Consider the following 19,043-nt stretch of genomic DNA (forward strand, 5'->3'; position numbering starts at 1 on the left):
CATTTATTCATTAAAATTATTCAGGGAGTTACTAACCAAAGGAGCAGTACTATGTTTTGCATGTGGTAAATGCCATTATTTTATTTTGACTATTCCCTAACAGTAACAATACTTTCCTAATATACAGAGCATGGAAATTAGTTACCACATGATACTAATTACATGTGAATCACATATACTGAATAATTTTACTGACTGCCAATGCATGTAAACCATAACATCTCCTGAGGAGAATTCTAAGACCCAAACAATATTCAATAAAGGATTCACCCTGTGTTTCAGTACATGGTAAGATAAAAGAATATTGAAGCCAGGTGGAGTGCACACATTTTTCATAGTTCAAGAGAAAGATGAAAGGTAAAACTCTGTCACAAATATAGAAAGAAGACACAAAAAGAACAGGACAGCCACGCACCCCTGATATCTGTTTTTTGTGTTTTGTGTCTCTTTTTGTTTTTACTGTAAACTTTATGTTTGATATTGTATACTTCTATATTCTATACAATTTGTTCTACACTATGAATTCCTTCTACAATGCTAAGCAAGAGTTTATATAAAGCAAAACAAAGAATGGGGACTAAAGAAATTAAGACATTATATTTTGTGTACAATATACAGTAGATTATGTGAAATATCTCTAGGTGCTATTATGGCCCAGGACCTTCATTTACAAATAGAATCCAGCTAATTACACTCTAAAATTCATGTTTAATAGTCTTCTTAGTTCCTTCCAGAGGATTTACCAATTATTTTTACAAGATTGCTATTTAGAAATATTATACATGGGAACAATTTAACTGGAATACTATTGGTGGTTGTTATGTGCCATATGCCAGGAACTGTGTTTCCCATAATGCACTAGGATAATGAGGGCATCACTGAAAAATATAGCAGTACAGTCTATATAGTTGAAAGTCTCACAAGGGTCAGATCATGAAGCCTTCTTTGTGAAATCTATAATAATGAGATTTTATGTCTCATTTCAGCAAGCAGTCATTTAAATGAAAATGGAAATGTGTTTCTTTACTTATAATGGTCATATAAAATACACTAGTGGTCATAGTTCTGTTTGCTGTGTTCATCCAAAAGGTTTCTGGTATTGTAATGTCAGGTACTCAAGTGTTGGATTTCTTTTGTGGTCTCACACAAAAGTGCATTCAACTTGATGCAGAATATTGGGGTGCTCTCTTGCACTTACATTATTGCTAACTAAATCAAAAAAGTTTGTGGAGATTATGAGATTTTAAGAAGGCAACCGAGAAGCTTGCCAGCATGGAAGCATTTACATTGCAATTCATCAAAAAGAAAAAAATAAATAAAATGTGCTTCATTCTTCTTCGTATACAGCAGTAATAATGATCAGGCTCAACAAAGATAGATTAGATTGATGAAGTTCTCTACACCGTAACACAGTTGCTGGTGAAAGCAGATTTAGGAACGGATGGTTTAATCAGCCTGTTACTCACAGTATGGGGTTGTTTTTCATGCAGCGTGTTCCAAAGCCTGGACGGTCCACTAGTGAATCTGCCACACGCAGCACTTCAACTTTATCTGGAGCATCATTGCTGCAACAAGATACAGGTTCTTATAAAAAATTAGTTGCCATTTCTTTAAAAGGACAAATCATCATTGAAAACCATTACCAGGACCTTATCTTTTAAGCACTGATCTTACAAGAACAGACACAGATATACAGGGAATATCTTGGAACTGATTCTCAAAACATGAAAGTTTAAACAGGTAAAATTCAAAACAACTACAGTATATACTGTATTTATCATTTACAGTGAGATCATGCTTTGGAAGACAAGCAAAATATGTGATTTGATTAAATAGACCATGCCTCATATTCTAGTGTTTCACAAATGTTTACAGTAAAGTATATATTTTTCTCTCTACTAGTGCTTTGATATTTGTTGAATAGAGCGATGCTAGTCACTATTGGCTACCATCCATTACCTTCATTTGTTCCAATACAGGTATCTTCTGCAACAGTCCTGCTATATTCATTACTTTACTCAGCAAAGATATAACTGACAGCAACATCAATATCAATAAGATTGTATTAGTGGATATAGCCTCTACTGTACAGTACTCTACTGTACTGTTACTGTACAGCAATGTTCACTTTTGAATCAGCATTTATGATTTAGGCTGAGGATGCTAGCTCTGACATTGAGATTTTGATTTTAAAATCATATGCAATAATACAAAAGAAAATATATACAAACAACAATGGCAATAACAATGTCACAGAGAGGTCTTAAATCTAAATATAGATTTAACACAAGGATGCATAAGCTTTATAATGTTACTGTGTACTGTGTACTGTGTAAGTCCTATAGTACTGTATGAAAAGTCCACATTTTCATACAAATATAACCTGTATAATCTATTCAAAACTTTGTAAATACACATTTGTTGAATATAACAATAGTTTTGTTTTACTTTAACATGGGTTTTATAAAAAGTGGAAATTGGTGAACTCATTCAAAAACTACATAGAACAGATACTTTAGAGACTTTTAAAGCCCATCTCTATTTTGTTGGAAAATGCTGTAGAAAATGCTACATGTCATGTTCCATTCTGCACTATTACCTACTATACAGTACTTGTACTGTAGGTCTCTAGAAAAAAATGACAAGAAGCAAACAATGCATGTCTGCGGCATGAAATTTGTCAAAGTAAGTGTGTGCACTTTCATTATACAGTATTTGATCAAAGCTGAGTTAAAGTATGTTTTGGACAAGTTAATAATAAAGGAATAATGCTAAGAATGTTGGTTAAGTAGAAATTCCTGAATAAATAAGACAATAGGAAGAAACATTTGCTTCAAAATGAAAGTTGAAAGTTGCTTCAGCTGATGTTGGTTGAGAAGCCCTGTGTCTCCACACAGATACAATATCTGTAAAAATTCAGTAGAATCAGTGTGGCAATAGGCTGCAACTACAGTCACCACTGGAGATAAACCAATCTACCATTAGGATTATTATATATGATAATATGTTATTAGGGTCATATATGTAAATGTGTGCTTACTGTATATTTAAAAGTGGAATACTCTTGGTGCTCTTTGTAAAGCATAAAACCTAGTTTTTCAGATTCATTCAGATTTGTGACTTGATGTTATTAAACACTTCCAAAATTCCTTTCACATTCCTTGTAAGTAATGGCAAATATTTTTCCAATCCTGCTCTGAATTTTATAATATTACATTAAAGGCAGTGGTAAATATACAACATAAGAAGGCAACATTCTGTATTTACAGTTGAGTAACCTTGTGAGATACAGCTGAAAAAATGTTAGGTGTTCTGCTTTACTTTTGCTTTTTGTAATTATTTTGCAGGTTTATCCAATATTTTATTACTGGCCTGTTTGGGTTATTCCAACTCACTGATGCTGTTTACCCCCTTAAAACAAACTATAAATTAATTCAGTTCTATGATGACACTGTATTTAATTAGCAGTCACAGATCAATTCCTGCACTGGTCATTGCAGGTTGCTGGGAATGTTCTTTTCTTTTGTGCCATTAATTTAGAACCTCTTTCGTGAAGGTCAAGCAATAATTCACCATGTGATTACAGAAAGCTATCTTTTCTGCACTCTGGCTGATGACTATGTAACCATTGGTAAGGTTTAATGTAAACTTCAGTTTTTCAGTTGCCAATGCAATCCTGTTTACCCGCTATAGAAAATAAAGCAATAAATGGATCTATAAAGTTTTAAGATGCTCTACAGTGTATCTCATTAAGAAATACCAAAGACACAAAAGATTTAGTAGAATGCCTGGTAGAATGAAGGGAAATATCCTTACTAGTGGATAAAAGTTTTAGTTCATTAAACCAAAGATCAGTATTTTTGTACAGTATACAGTATGTATGCCAAACAAATACTAGATAGTAGTATGAGTACCTGTTATTACAGAAATACTGTAAACCTTTTGACTTCAAATTTTGTTTCATTTTTAAGCTGAATAAATCTTAAATAACATTTTGACAGTATCCTTTTATAAACCAAAAAAACAAGCAAACAAACATTGCTCTTTCAGAGGATAGTGAAAAAACAACAACATGTGATCCATTCTCAGCAGTGGCAGTGTCCTACTTAATATTTTTCAATGGTATAAATACCATGTTGCAAGCTATGTCTACAGAAATTGCTTTATATCTTATTATACACTTACTGATTTCCTGCAGGAACAGTAACATTTCTCTCAACTGGAATCACTATACAGTATCTATGTCTTGATATCATTCATGTGGGACATTACACTGCTTCACACTGCAGATGTCTGGCTCTGGCCTGGGGTCGTTGACCTGGTCTCCTGACCTGGCTTAAGAGAATTTTGAACAGATACCTGCTGTTGTACTGTATGTGACACCATACACAGTAATAGCTGGAAGGCGGGATAACATCATCAAGAATAGCCACTGGACCATAAGTAGAATGCGGACTCATGGTGATAACATGGCTGGACTATAAGAACCTCTGTAAAACTGTTGCAATTTGGGGCACTGTGGGAAATATACTGTACCTTGTGTGTGTCTCCTTCAGTGTTCTACAGAAGTGGCCATTTTTGTAATAATTAAACTCATCTTAAACCTTCACTGGACTACGCAGAGACTCCTCGCATCCTTACAACTCCATTGATGATGGAGGCTTGAAGAGCTTTTCTTGGTGGAGTTGCAAGACTTTTTTTACACAGGACATCTGATGTAATTGATCTTTTGTCATGTCTTGTGGGTACCATTGGGAACAATGGGGGATTTTCTGTGGTCGGGGATTTTTGTCTTATCAGCTGGTTAAGATGTTTGTCAGTATATTTATAATAGAAATATCCATGATGTGTTATAAACTGGTACAGGATATTGTACTGCAAATCCAATATCCCAGAAAGATGTCCTGAGATTGAGTTTGCAAGATACATAAGTGATTAAAAGCAAGAAAAGGAACAGTCATGTGCAAGGTAAACACTAAGTTTTCAGACTGGAACCAAAACAAATATTGCACAGTATATATATAAAAAAAACATTGGCTTAATTGATTGATAATAACATGTTGACCCTTAATTTTTGTTCTTTTTAGTAACTACCAGTTCCATTGCTCATTCAATATTCATGAATTCAGTTCATTCAATATGTAATTGTTAAAACTCATATGGAAGGAATTTTCAATTCATGTTTTTTGGCCATTTAATAAGTAAATTCAAATTCTCAATGGAGAAAAAAAGAATGGAGAGAAAATCACAGAAAATACTGTTACAGCAACAATTACAGTTTGATTGCAAATTTATACAATGTGTTATTTCAACACATTGATTTGAATACCCCAGATACAGTACTTCACAGTACATTTTAAAAAATTATCTCTTTCTAGACTGGTCATTATTTAAAAAAAAATAGAAAGGGCAGACTTTCTTGTTCTCAAAAACTTCAGTTCAACTAAAACTTCAGTTGAAATAATAAGAAATAAGAATTATAAGTACAGAGTTGGGAAACAGTATGCACATTAAGTTAAGTCAGAAAGCCATGATTAATAGCCTTTGCTTAATTTGTATGCTTTTAGCAATGAAAATCCCTTGTCTTAAACACAAAACCCAAGGGGACTCAGGGATTATTATTCAAAGTTTTGAAATAATTTTTGTAGCATCAGATTACCTGAAAAATGTCTTCTGCAGAGATCCATACATCCATGGCTGCAGTTCAAGATTTGGGTATTCCACAAAAGGGGGTGAAATTAGGGAAAAAATAAGAGACAAGCAGACAAAAACTGGAGGCAGCACCACCTGTAAGATAAAGAAGTGAAACTTAATAAAATGAAATCACAGGATGGTTGTCAGCATGTTCATGATAATTTCCTAAGGGTTATATTTTACATAGGGGGACCTTTAAATCATCTATACACCAGTAGTGTAATAGTAGTACTAAAACTGGACAATAGATATATCCTTGCATTGTTGTGTCTTGTGTATATTCTATATTTACAAATATACACATTCATCAGCACTTTAGTAAATGTCTTGACAACAGAAGTCCATTGAGAGGAGAGAGTTAAATGCACTGCTTAGTCAAAACATTTCTTGATGACGTCCAGCCAATACATGAGCACAGTACTATAGAAAATTCTTGTTCAAATTAGAAATGTATTTCTAAAGTAAATATAATTTTTTCTTATTCACACACAGAGTTGAGTAGTAAACTATTACAGTTGTTATTTATTGAATGTAAACACAACAAAATTAAAAAAATCATGCAGACGGGGCTACATAGAAAACCAACCTTTTGCACTGGTAAATCTACTACTAAATACGCTATCCAGGAGCCATATCACCCTGCAACTCACAACTGGCAACCCACTGAAGCTAAGCAGGTGTGAGCCTGGTCACTACCTGGATGGGAGACCTCCTGGGAAAAATTAAGGTTGCTGCTGTAAGGTTGTGTTAGTGGGGCCAGCAGGGGGTGCTCACCCTGTGGTCTAGTTGTGTTGTAATGCTCCAGTATAGTGACAGGGAACTATACTGTAAAAAGGCACCATCCTTTGGATGACATATAAAACCGAGGTCATTAAATGGTAATTTAACTGGTAATTAAAAATCCCAGGGCATTTCTCATAAAGAGTAGGGGTGTGGCCTAATTTCCCATTGGACTTCAGTCATGGCCTCCTAATAATCCCCATCTACAGTATGAATTGGCTTCATCTCTCTGTTCTCCTCCCCGCTGAGGTGAGCTTCTGGTGCACTATGGTTGCTATTACATCCATACTTGCATTTTTTTAAATTTCTGCAACTAAGATCAAAACAAATGTTTTAATTAATTTTCATTTTTTCTGGCATCTCATTATATATTCATACTTTATATCAGACATTGTTTTTTTAAATAAATCTATCTGTTTAGAAATCATCTTAATGTACAGTAATATAAAATCTGTCAAGACCGAAATCCAAATTAAGACCAATGCCAAGACCAATTTTAAACAACGACATACAGTAATACAGAACAAACAGTAAAAAAATACCTTTAAAAGGTTTTGATAATGCACAAGCCAAACATATTTTAAATAATAACAATATAAAATTCATTGTCTGTTGCCACTTAGAATGTGTTTCTTATACACACAGACATGTAAAACACACATAAGTATATAAACCATGCTATACAGTACATATTAAATGTTTTAAATAAAATGGATTTATTAGCAATTGTACAAGTTTTTGCAATTAAAAACTGAAAAACAGCCCACGGTCTTGTGCACCACCCTGTTTTTGCTATTGAAAGGTTTTCTACATGTATTTCTTAGAAATTCTAATATTAGCCTTATTAGTTTCTACTGTATCTTTTAACTATTATACTTGAGGAAAATTAATTTTTGGCAAGAGTGAATACATTTTGCTAAGCTTAGTAGCTAAAGTATTAGAATACATGGAGCAGCAGAGTGAATCCTGATTACACTGTGTGTTTTAATATGTACTGTATAATTTTATATGGAATTAAAATAATAAAAAGGACTCTAATACATTAAAATTAAAATCATATTAAAAGATAATATAACAGTTATAAATGAAACTGAGACTTGACACAACAAGACCAGATGAGGATCAAGACCTCAACATTTGGTCTCAAGACTAGTCTTAAAAACCAAGTCTTAGGACATCATCTGTGGTTAACATAAGGAGTGAAAAACTTTGAATCACACATGGGATTAAAGGTTTGATGAAATGATTAAGATTAAGCAATGCAGAAGACATGAGGAAAAACACCAGGCAAGTAATTAGCTACAGTATCTTCAAGGTCTTTACTCTCAATGTGCGTCTTGAACTACCGCCTCCGGTCTCTAAACATGCTGATAATTTGTGACGCATCATATAACATCTGGAACATAGCCTAGGCGCAAAATGCAAGATTTTAATATTTTATCACATTCCCCTAAATTCAAATACATTCATGGACTAAATACTGCAACTTGCATATTAGTACATTCAGTAAGTGTTTAAAATATTTTTTCTGATAATTCAATACCTGTAGTTGAAAAGCACTGAAAATATCTTGTTTTATACACAGTCACCATTACACAGTTAATATGTTTTTCTAATCGGCAACCTTGACAAACACAGTATTTCTGAAATAATATGGATTTTGCCTTGATGTTACTATAGTGATGAATTATCTTTATCTATACTGATTCTTATTACATTATGGCTTCTTGCTGTATACATAATCATGCAAATATAAGAGTAGACAATGAAAGCTTCAAATTGAAAAGGGCATTTTGTTTTTTAAAGTCAGAATGAACATTAAGTTTATTTGATTAAACATTTCATTTTATAAGGCAGCTATACCAGAATATATTTTTGTAACCATTATTCTTGTCAAATCATTTTATGTCACCCTGAAAGGAAATATAAATTTTAAATATCAACAAAAATACTGAAATGTGTATTACAAATTATTACAAATATTATGTATTCCTTATTTTAAATGTACAGTGCCTTGCAAAAGCATTCATCCCCTTCAAATGGTGTTCTATTTTTGAGATGAGTTAAAAATTATGCATTCTTATTTTTTTTAAAGTGAACATTTATTGAATAGTTTAGTTAATATTACTGAAAACTTCTCAAAATGAAGACTTTATGGACTTAAATGTGAGCAAAAACTCACAAAATATTCATGACAGTATAATATTTCATTCTGTAACATTCTTAAATCATTATCAAACTGTTTATTAACAGTTTTGGTTTAAAACATTCTCTCTCATTACTGAAGCTGCTACATAAATAATAGTTTTCCTCTCAAAACAAGTAAATTATATCATGCCCCATGTTCTACAGAGTAACATTATCTTTTGAAAATCCCCACATACTGTAGTTTGTTTTTAATTTATTTATATTTTTTTAGGTAGTTTACAATGATCTGTTCTGCTGGAGTTATCTGGTTAGATCACCTTGCTCAAAAAGTGTGGCAACAATATCCCCACAAACGTGCAGTAAAGAGTCCAGGACAGCACTAACCACCAAACCCCTGTGTAGAATCTAGTTTGCAAATATATATGGCAAATTTAAAACTGAGAAATATCTGGAATAGTAGAAGGTGGACAGAGAGTTTGGTCTGAACCAAGAATCAAGAAAAAATGCTTCATAACATCTGACTGGCATGAAGAAGAGAAAAAACTAAAAAATACTGGACATTACTTAACACGCTGACTAATAAAACACCAAGCTGGTCATTTTGTTCTCCCTTAATGCTTTTAGATATGGTTTATCATGACTGATCTTTATCAATCTGTAAGTACCATCTGGTCATGGTATCATATTATGACATTAGTATTGTGATGTTTCTTTATGCAGATGGATAGGGAAGGATCATGTTGTTTTATACAAATCTAATTTTATTTTCAAATAATCCTTAAATAATTATATACTGTAACGTTCACACACTGTTAGATGGTTTGATGATACAAAAGCAAGCAATTAAAAATAGTCGATAGCTCTTTGACAACATTTAAATCCTAGTGACCAAACAGAAATAAAAATAATAATTCTGTTTACAGTGATTAGAAACACAGTTAATTAAAAGAAATACAATACTCAGTGATTTTCTTAATAGTGAGTTTTGTAGATGAATACAGTAGTACTGTATAGTACAATACTTTTTTAAATTCTATCTTAAGTACTTATGGTATTGTTATCATATGAATCCTAGTTTTAAGTCTTCAGGAATCTAAAACATTTGTTTTCTGTGATTGCTCCTTAGCCTAAGTACAAATCAAATGCTAAATACAAGCCTGCAAAAACCATTCTGACTAGATGAAGTGTTGGAGACAACCAGTTATTGTGAGCTTGTCCAGCCACTGCTCTGGCTGGAAAGTTGCATCTTCCTCATCTGCATTGCTTGAAATTCTGACTGTAATGTTTTGACTATTTGTGTTTTTTTGTTTAATCTAATGTTGATTTGCATCAGTAATGCAATACAGAATAGATCACAATTTTAGGATTCCTACAACAATAATTATACATTTTATAAATCTTAACTACTAGTGTTGTATTAATCTACAGTACATAACTAAAGTTATATTAATACAATAAGTTAGCTGAAAGAAGCAATTCCCTCTCCTATTCCACTTTTTCTTATATTTACTAAACGACTTTCAGCAAAGATGGTAGCATTATCTGTGGAGCTCATCCATTTTTAATGATTTAGAAATATGTAAATAAATAATTCCGCAGCTGCTTGTTTTCATTGTGACATTACTGCCAATGGTTCTGCAATTCAAATGGAAACACCATATCCCCACAGAAGGAGTCTATTCTCAAACCACTTAAGTGCTGCATTAGGTTATTTACAGACTGGAAGTAAGGTTTATGCATCCCTTCATCTGCTAAGCACATTTTAAAAGTCTCAGACCTGCTAGACAAAAGCCGTAGCTGAAATGCATATACAAGGTGAATAGATTGGAAGGGGTATGTACAGTATGGTTTAAGTAAAATGTCGGCCTGCAAGCCTGGTACACACATTTTGAACAAATCAAAGTGAGAGGTCACGGGGGCTGTGGCAAAGTAACAGTAAGAGGAGATTCACTTTATTAGCCATGAAAAATGCAAATGAATACAACAAAACTAATTTTTAGAAATAAGTCTTTGTTTTCTAAGACTATTGCAGTTATAAAAATATAGTAGTTACTTGTGTAGTTTGACATTATTTGCCCAAGGATAAAGTAATAAGAAGAACACTTATTACTATTGTAAGTGTTGTTATAATTATAGGGCATACTATGCAAGGTTGAAATGGTCACCTACTGTATGTGGTTCATTTAAGGCAGTTAGAAGAAAACATTTACTGTATGAGTTAAAAGGTATCAGACAGACACCATTGTGTGAACATTCTGGAGCCAGTGTTTACATGTCTGTACTTTGTGTCTATGGTATGGTTGCCTGTCTGGCAATTGCTGCCTGCGGACAATCAATAAAGAGAATTAAATCCATTCTTCTCTATGCTAAGATATCAGGGTGGTGCTTGCAAGTGCTACTACTGTATAAAGAAAACTGATGATTGCATTTTTACACAGTATTATTCTGTTGTATTATAAAAATTGCATTCACCTCTTGCAATACTTACCCTAATGTTCATATCACTTTGGTCAATAAAAAAACAGCAGCCACTCACAGAGTGGTATCAGGTATTTGTATAACCTGTCAGGCAAGAAGGAACTATTTGTTGTACTGATAAATTATCTTCATAAATCCTGAGGCAAACAGGAAAGTTTAACACAACTCTCCCTCTCAAGCCCTAGAGAAATAAGAATGACTGCATCAGTCAAGCACAAGGCAGACAGAAAAAGATAAATTAATATGCTGGGGTTGAATTAGATTTAATAGCCTTGAATGTGCAAGGTTTTTGATTGTATTAGATGCTGGCTGTGTCATCCTACACTTGTGCAATTAATTTCTTTGTTGCGTTGTCTCTTTTTAGGTAGCAGTATTTCTGTTCTGTTCCCATGTACTGCACTTTTCTACTTTCAACAGACAAATAGGTCAAGGCAGGGTCCAATAAGCAACACACTATATTTGTAATCACTTTCACTCAAAGTGTATGGGCTGCACTGACCCTTATTAACCCTTTGTCTGTGTGCTCAACAAGACTGTTGTTTTTTTTTACCATATGGTGTCATAATTTATTTTTTTTCCAAAAATATTCATTTCTTTTTGTGAGTAATGAGATTCACAGCTTATAAGAAAGTTCAGTGGCAGCTTGACATTCCTTTTATTCTGAATATTTTCAAAACATTAAAGCAAATAAACCTTGGATGCACAAATTTAAGCTCTTTTGGAATGTGTTGTAAATTATATACAGTATTGTGTATGTGTATTTTTTAACAGGATTACAGTGTGTCTGAACCTAGCATAGCCTACTACATTCAAAATACAAAGTATGAAAATCAAAGTATTATACAAATATTAAAAGAATGTTGCTAGAAAATCATCCCATATGGGAATTACAATATGTGAAACTTTAGATCACTTGATTCATTACTGATTTGTGGTATCACAGACCCCCTCCTCACCACATGGAATTGGAATTGTTTAATTGTTGCTGTGTTTTTATATAGTAAAAAAGGTATGTCTTGCTACCGTTCTTCTCCAAAACCTATCCATATGAACAAAAATAATATTAATTACAGTTTTAAACAATGATATATCTCTTATTTGGTCCCTGCAAATAAAAGGTTATAGATTAATAATACTTAATCACTTCTGTATATTTCCAGGAATAAATGATCACATTCCATGCCAATAATCATTGAAGTCTGCATTGAATTCATCTTTGTATTAACATTAATTAAGCATTCCATAGGTTTCATAAGTCTTTTTCAGCTAATTGTAAAATTATTTAAGAAAGTAAACATTTTAAATATATAATACTGCATTAAATCACAAGCTGAGTTTCGTAAACAGAACAGAGTCTGTCAGTCTTTTGTCTTCACATGCAGAGATGCTTTTTCTCCCTATGATCTTCTACAGTGAGCTTCTTAGAGCTGACCACTGACACCACCACATACATCTTACAAACCTTGCTCTTAAATAAAATACGTGTATCAAACACAGAAGTTGTGCCAAGGGATTCAAGCCTGCAGTTTGTGTTGCTGCTGTGTAAGCTACTGCTACATTTAGGCAGCGCTACAGATAGAAAATTAGTTCCAAACAAAAGTAATAATCTGTTCTTGTCAGAACATCCATAAAAGCATAGTATTCTGTGGATGCTGCAAAGCATTAAATAGTATAATTCTGTTATCTTTTAATCTTGCATTTCTCCCCAGTTTCTTTAATAAACGTTTAAAAGAAATACCCTTTTGTAGAATGAAAATGCCTGAACACGAAAAATCATTTGAGAAGTGTTTGTTAGTTTTATTCTCAGCCTAAATAAATACAATCAAACAAGTGCTGCATAATCAGCAAGGTGACGGGGGCTGGCTGAGACACTGACACTTTCCTCTCCTTGAATTCCAATGCTGACAGCTCCTGCAATACTCTGATCTTCTTTCTGTGTCTCTCTTCTATATATATAAAAATATTTCCCTCGAGGAATTTTAGCAGCTTCTACCTAAAGTGTTTCTGTGGCAACCTGCTATGCACTCCTTGGAATTTAGCCAGGCAGTCTGTTTAGTTGTAAGGCAATTGTTCCTGCATCAGAATGGCACAAGACTAGCAGCACACAGCCAGTTACTTGCAGTCTAGATAAAGGGGGAAACACACATACAGTATACAGTATGTATGTTAATGTATATGTATGTTGATTGTTTTTTATGACTTTATGTATGACTGTGACCCTGTGCTCTACCTTTGACTTTTAAGTATCTCACCTACAGTATAAACACAACCTACTCACCTTCTTTAAAAATACTACAGTAACACTGCCTGTAATCCAGCTGTCTCTAAAAGTGGTTGCCTTCCCCTCACAGGCAATATTAATACAGTACAACCTGTAATTACAGAAATATTAATAAATCCATCAAAATTAAAATTTCATAATTTCAGCTTTTCAGAAATCACTTGTCACATCCTAGTTGACTTAGTGAGTTCATTGTTTTCAAATTACTGTATCTGATGGATGGAATGTCCAAAGAAGAAGTGGCTTAAGTTTTTCCTGTATTTAATATACAGTAATTAGTAGTTTACATTTTAATATACTGTAGATTGAGATAGAGGTACCAAATGGAAGGAGGGACCATTTTCATATCAAAAGAAAAAACTGCTGTTTAACTGTAGCACTGAAATGCTACAATGTACATCATTTTTTTTAGCATCCTGAAATTAATGGTGAAAAAAGTTTTTGGATTCATCAGCACTATTCCTCTAGGTAAAATATTTCACCTCAATGTCACCTGATCTGTTTACATCAGTAGTCTATGGTCTGTGGAGTAAAAAGGTTATAAGCAGGGCAAACTAGTGGTGTTATAATAATAATAATAATAATAATAATAATAATAATTGCTTACACTTATATAGCGCTTTTCTGGACACTCCACTCAAAGTGCTTTACAGGTAATGGGGTCTCCCCTCCACCACCACCAATGTGCAGCATCCACCTGGATGATGCGACGGCAGCCATAGTGCACCAGAACGCTCACCACACATCAGTTATCACTGGGGAGGAGAGCAGAGTAATGTAGCCAATTCATAGAGGGGGATTATTAGGAGGCCATGATTGGTAAGGGAAAATGGGAAATTTGGCCAGGACACCGTGGTTACACCCCTACTCTTTTCGAGAAATGCCCCGGGATTTTTAATGACCACAGGGAGTCAGGACCTCGGTTTTATGTCTCATCCAAAGGATAGCGCCTTTTTACCTGTTTACAGTATAGTGTCCCCATCACGTGGACCACAGGGTGAGTGCCCCCTGCTGGCCCCACTAATACCTCTTCCAGCAGCAACCAGTTGCTGGAAGAGGTATTAGTGTGCAGCAGTTGGTGGACCACTGTGTCACTGGAGTATTGTATATGGTACTTTTCCATCTGGACCAGATTATCTAAACCGATGCACGTGGAGCGGAGCTCGTGTGGTGACGTCAGCGCCCTCACTGCACGTAGCAGGGTCCTCAACTGCCTGTGTTGGGGGAGGTCTCCTTTAGCTCACGCGGTTGGTGCCCTGTTGCGTTACGCCAGAGACCCGGGTTCGCGCCACAGTTGTGGGGGATAGAACGGGCGGTGGAAGGCACGACCCCACCGGAACCGTGGTAATCACACACGGATATTATGAATGCGGATGTTGTGCTCTGAGAAGTGTCATCCCTCAAAAGACATTTTAGTCGGAGGTCCTGACAGATTAATTTTACATGACACAAAAACGTATTTTAAATCATACCTTCAAAGAAAGCTTAATCAGATTATGGAACTGAACATATGATACCTCTATACTGTATGTATAGAGGCATCAATATTTATTAAAGAACAGAGATTACCTACTGTATGATCATGAAAAGATAAACAAAAATAAATCATTTGTAAAAAACTATGGCCTTGATAAATATTTGATGAAAAGTGATAAACATAAATCTGACTGAGGCATGTGGTATGCACCTGTAAATCTAAATAATAAATGTTACAAATTAAAAGCAAATTGTATAGTATTTAGATATTCAGAAGTGAAATTGTGCCGTAGTGTTCAAATTATATGTAACCTTTAATTAATTAAAATTTTATTTCTATACAAATTATTGTGTAGAAAAACTTCTGCCACATTTTTACTATACTGCAAGTACTGTATTACATCAACAGCAGTTAAAACAAAGACTTTAAACACTAAACAAGTGGAAATGGGACGTATTTTCAAAAAATGAATAATGTAATGTTTCAGTAAAAGTTTCAGTCTGAGAGTAGTCTTAGCATAATAACCTTATAAATAATTCACTTAATAATTCACCAACTGGGAGAAAGCAAAATCTTTGTGAAAGACCACCAGTGTGCAATTCTATTAGAAAAGTACATTAGTAGAGCTATAGGTAAAAATGCTGTATATTTATTTTGTGCATTTATAGCATTAAATAATTTTGCAATAAACATACTGTATATTATCAACATTAATATATATTTTATGGACATTTATTCAGATATTTAGATAGATTTGACTTAGAGTAATTTCATAATAGTAGCACCTTATTTTAACAATAGTTTTGGTCATTTGTTTACTAATTAACATGTCTCTGATCACAATTAAACTCATATACATATCATAGGCTTCTCAGGCCACTGTAATCCTTCACTGTCACATCTAAGCACGGAACTTCCAGAAAAATAAATACATCAAATATTTTTACTAATTATATGTAGAACATCCACACACAAGCACTGGAATATATTAGGGTATTTAAGTAGAAGAATGTTGGTGCCACACATTCAGAAGATCAAGTCCTTTTGCAACCTCAGTGGTTACGATGAAAGAATCTATTAGGTAAGTGGAAATTTTAGACAATGCTAAGAAAACACCTTCATTTTCAGGCCCATATTCAAAGCTCCAGGAGTAAAATATAATTTCATGCTGGAACACAGCAATAGGAATCAGAAGGCAGTATCGTCTAGAAGCAGACATCCAAGACTTTGCAGAATTGTATTGATAAATCAGTCCTTCGGCTCTAGATATCATACTGGGTTTTGTATCCTCTGTAGATCATTTTGAAAATATTATTTCACCACAATCATATCTGCTGACAATAGGCAGTTCACAAGATGTTAAACCGTTATGTCAGCTAAACAGTGACATGAATACAGTAAAAAAATAAACGAATGATACTGTACTGTATGTACAGTGCATGCACTTTTTTATTCATCACAAAGAAGTCATCAGTCCGACAGAATAATGGGTGGAGTCTATGCATGGAATTAACTCTCTGTGTTTTTTACCACAGATGCTGTTTTATCCATTGATACACACAGGAAAAATATTTACAAAAACAGGAAACAATTGGAGAAATCAGGAAGCTGGTAGATATATTTACCACTGAACCACATACAGTGTATATATTATACACATCATGATATATATCAATTAAGGTGTCTGAACTAATATACACGTATGGAAATGTGTGTATACTACCAACAACAAAACTTGTATCCACAATATTTTACCTTGTTGAGCTAATGTATTGTATATACTATACAGTATATTTGAAATTATTATGTATCCATCTATATTGATGGATTTTGGAACATTATAATTTTTGTATATTTATGTATTCATGGACTTTTTTAAAATGTATTTTACTTAAGTATTTAATGATTTTGATGTTAAGTATTTTTGGCTACTTGATCAGTCTTGGCTATCTGTGATGGGTATTAATCACTTTGATAGATACTTAAGCACTAAACCACCTCGTAAGTGAGAGAGTTGATTGGCTAAGGTTGGCTAAGGTTGATCAGATGAATGCCAACCTTCATGCCTTTGGTACAGTATGTAAGAGCAACACCTCAGACAGACTCGGAAGCAGTGGAGATAAATCTCCTTTCGTGGTAAATTTTGCATACCATACCATTACTATAACAATAACAACATTAATGTATTTTTTACAGAAATACGAAAATTAAACTACACATTTTATTTAGGTTCATTTCATTAATAGCACCTTACTGTATGCTTACAAAATTATGGTCATTTGTTCACCAGTTAACATGTAGCTTTGTCTAGATCTGTATGCTATTACTGAGTGTGGCACAGTCATGAAAAATAATATTCTACCCTTTCTGCATGATCTTTCTGGCCAGAAAACTAGTGGGATAACAGAAATTCTCATGTTAACAACAGTAATCCAGAACCATATGCTGATCTTTTGGTAACTATTCCTGCACATTTTTACTCCAGTGGATGGGAGAAAGCTTGAGAGAGTCAGAGAGTAAACAGACTCAAATCTTAATCTTACTGTACATACTAAGCTGGTCTTCCAACCAGTCCCTCTCAGGTCACCTCAAGCCCAGGTATGCCCTTGCAGCATAACAATCTTCCTGTTGGTTGGATAGTTGCAGAAAATCCTTTAAACAACCCTAATGTGGCCTGAGCCTCAGAATCTGCAAAACTCAACAGATACAGGGTAGCCACTGAGGAGATGCCCTTGACAAGGAATCTGTGTGCTCCCACATTTGTGTTTTCTTCGCCTATTCTAAATGTTACAAGATGGTAGCATGGCAATTTCGCAATCCATGTTCGTAGGACAAGTAATGTACACCCTCCACCTTGCAGCATCATGCTAATCCATATATATATACTGTATATTTATAGCCAGACTGAATGCATCCATTTAAATACAGTTTTATTTTCCTTAATGATCTCATAGCTCAGTCAAAAAAGGCAAACAAGTTAAATTACAAAGCTTTACAAGTATGAGATGTTAATTGGGGATTAATGCTGACATTTAAATAAGTGAAAAATACATGCATAATTTAAAGCCGAACATTTTAGTTTAAACACCAACAATGAGGAAATAAAGTCAGATCTTACATTTAAATAATACACTTATGAGGACTTTTGACCCAGCCTTTATAAGAAACATAATGAATGACACAAGCAAACACAAATTTTAGTGATTACATGAAACTTCCTCTCGTACAATTACAATCTTGCACAGATTTGGGAAAATGAATGCGATTGCTTAAAAAGGATATTTCTTCTTTGCTTCTTTCTAGTTCATAAATGCCAGTTACTTCATTAACAAACCAAAAGGCCAATTGCTGGGAACAAACCTACTTCAGAAATTTGAACAACAGCATATAGAATTTATACCAAGCTGTCTCCTTGGCAACAGGGGACTAGTAAAGCCTTTAGATAAGATAAAGCCTTCAGAGTCAGAGTATAGCTGATAATATCAAATGTTCTGAACATGCTGTGTGTATAGTAATAAAGCCTGATCCAAGACTTTCTTTTAAAGAAAATGAATATTGGCAAGCAATTAGAGAAGTTTAATTATAATTTTTAAGAAAAATATGGGATTCATGTTGTAGGGTGAGCATCAAAGTCTCCTTTGAAACATATCTGTCTGCTCTTTAAATAAAAATGTGAAATTCTTAAAATGACAAACTACCCAAAGGTCAAACTTGAACTATCCTAACCTAGAATATACATTTAGAAAATAGTTATCATTAAAATCATTTAAACATATTTCTAACATATTATGTTATTGTGTCATATTTGGCTGCTTCAAAATATCTCCACAATGTGTTTTTTAGGGCTGGAATATTGCAGCAATGGATCTAGGCACTGAATCATGGGAATACATATCATGACACAGAATATCTATTGCTTAAATAATAATTCAGACCAGTCAGAATATCAGTCATAGAAGCTTTCTTGGCCAATGTGTGAGCAGCATTTGAATCATAATCGTCAATCTGTCTACTGGCATGCTAGTGTGTGTACATGTGTCCTGGGATGGTGTCCTATCCAAGATGCACCCTTTGCACCCTGTACTACCAGGATAGCCTCAGGTTTGCCATGACCCATATAAGAAATAAGCTTTATCAAAATGTATAAATTAATGTATGGATATCTTAGAATATAATTTCAAAAGT

General features: G+C 33.9%; 1 protein-coding gene across 1 annotated transcript in view; it reads right to left on the bottom strand.

Moving 5' to 3' along the window:
• Positions 1 to 19,043, bottom strand: part of LOC102683509 (phospholipid-transporting ATPase ABCA1-like) — a 310,746-nt gene that overhangs the window by 101,939 nt on the left and 189,764 nt on the right. Inside the window, exons 30-31 of the mRNA XM_069192079.1 lie at positions 5,660 to 5,787; positions 1,467 to 1,565 (exon numbers count right to left, since the gene is read on the bottom strand). Of these exons, the coding sequence (XP_069048180.1) occupies positions 1,467 to 1,565; positions 5,660 to 5,787 (227 nt within the window). The remainder of the gene's footprint in view (positions 1 to 1,466; positions 1,566 to 5,659; positions 5,788 to 19,043) is intronic.

This window comes from Lepisosteus oculatus, chromosome 1, assembly GCF_040954835.1.
Source record: "Lepisosteus oculatus isolate fLepOcu1 chromosome 1, fLepOcu1.hap2, whole genome shotgun sequence".
Lineage (NCBI taxonomy): Eukaryota > Metazoa > Chordata > Actinopteri > Semionotiformes > Lepisosteidae > Lepisosteus > Lepisosteus oculatus.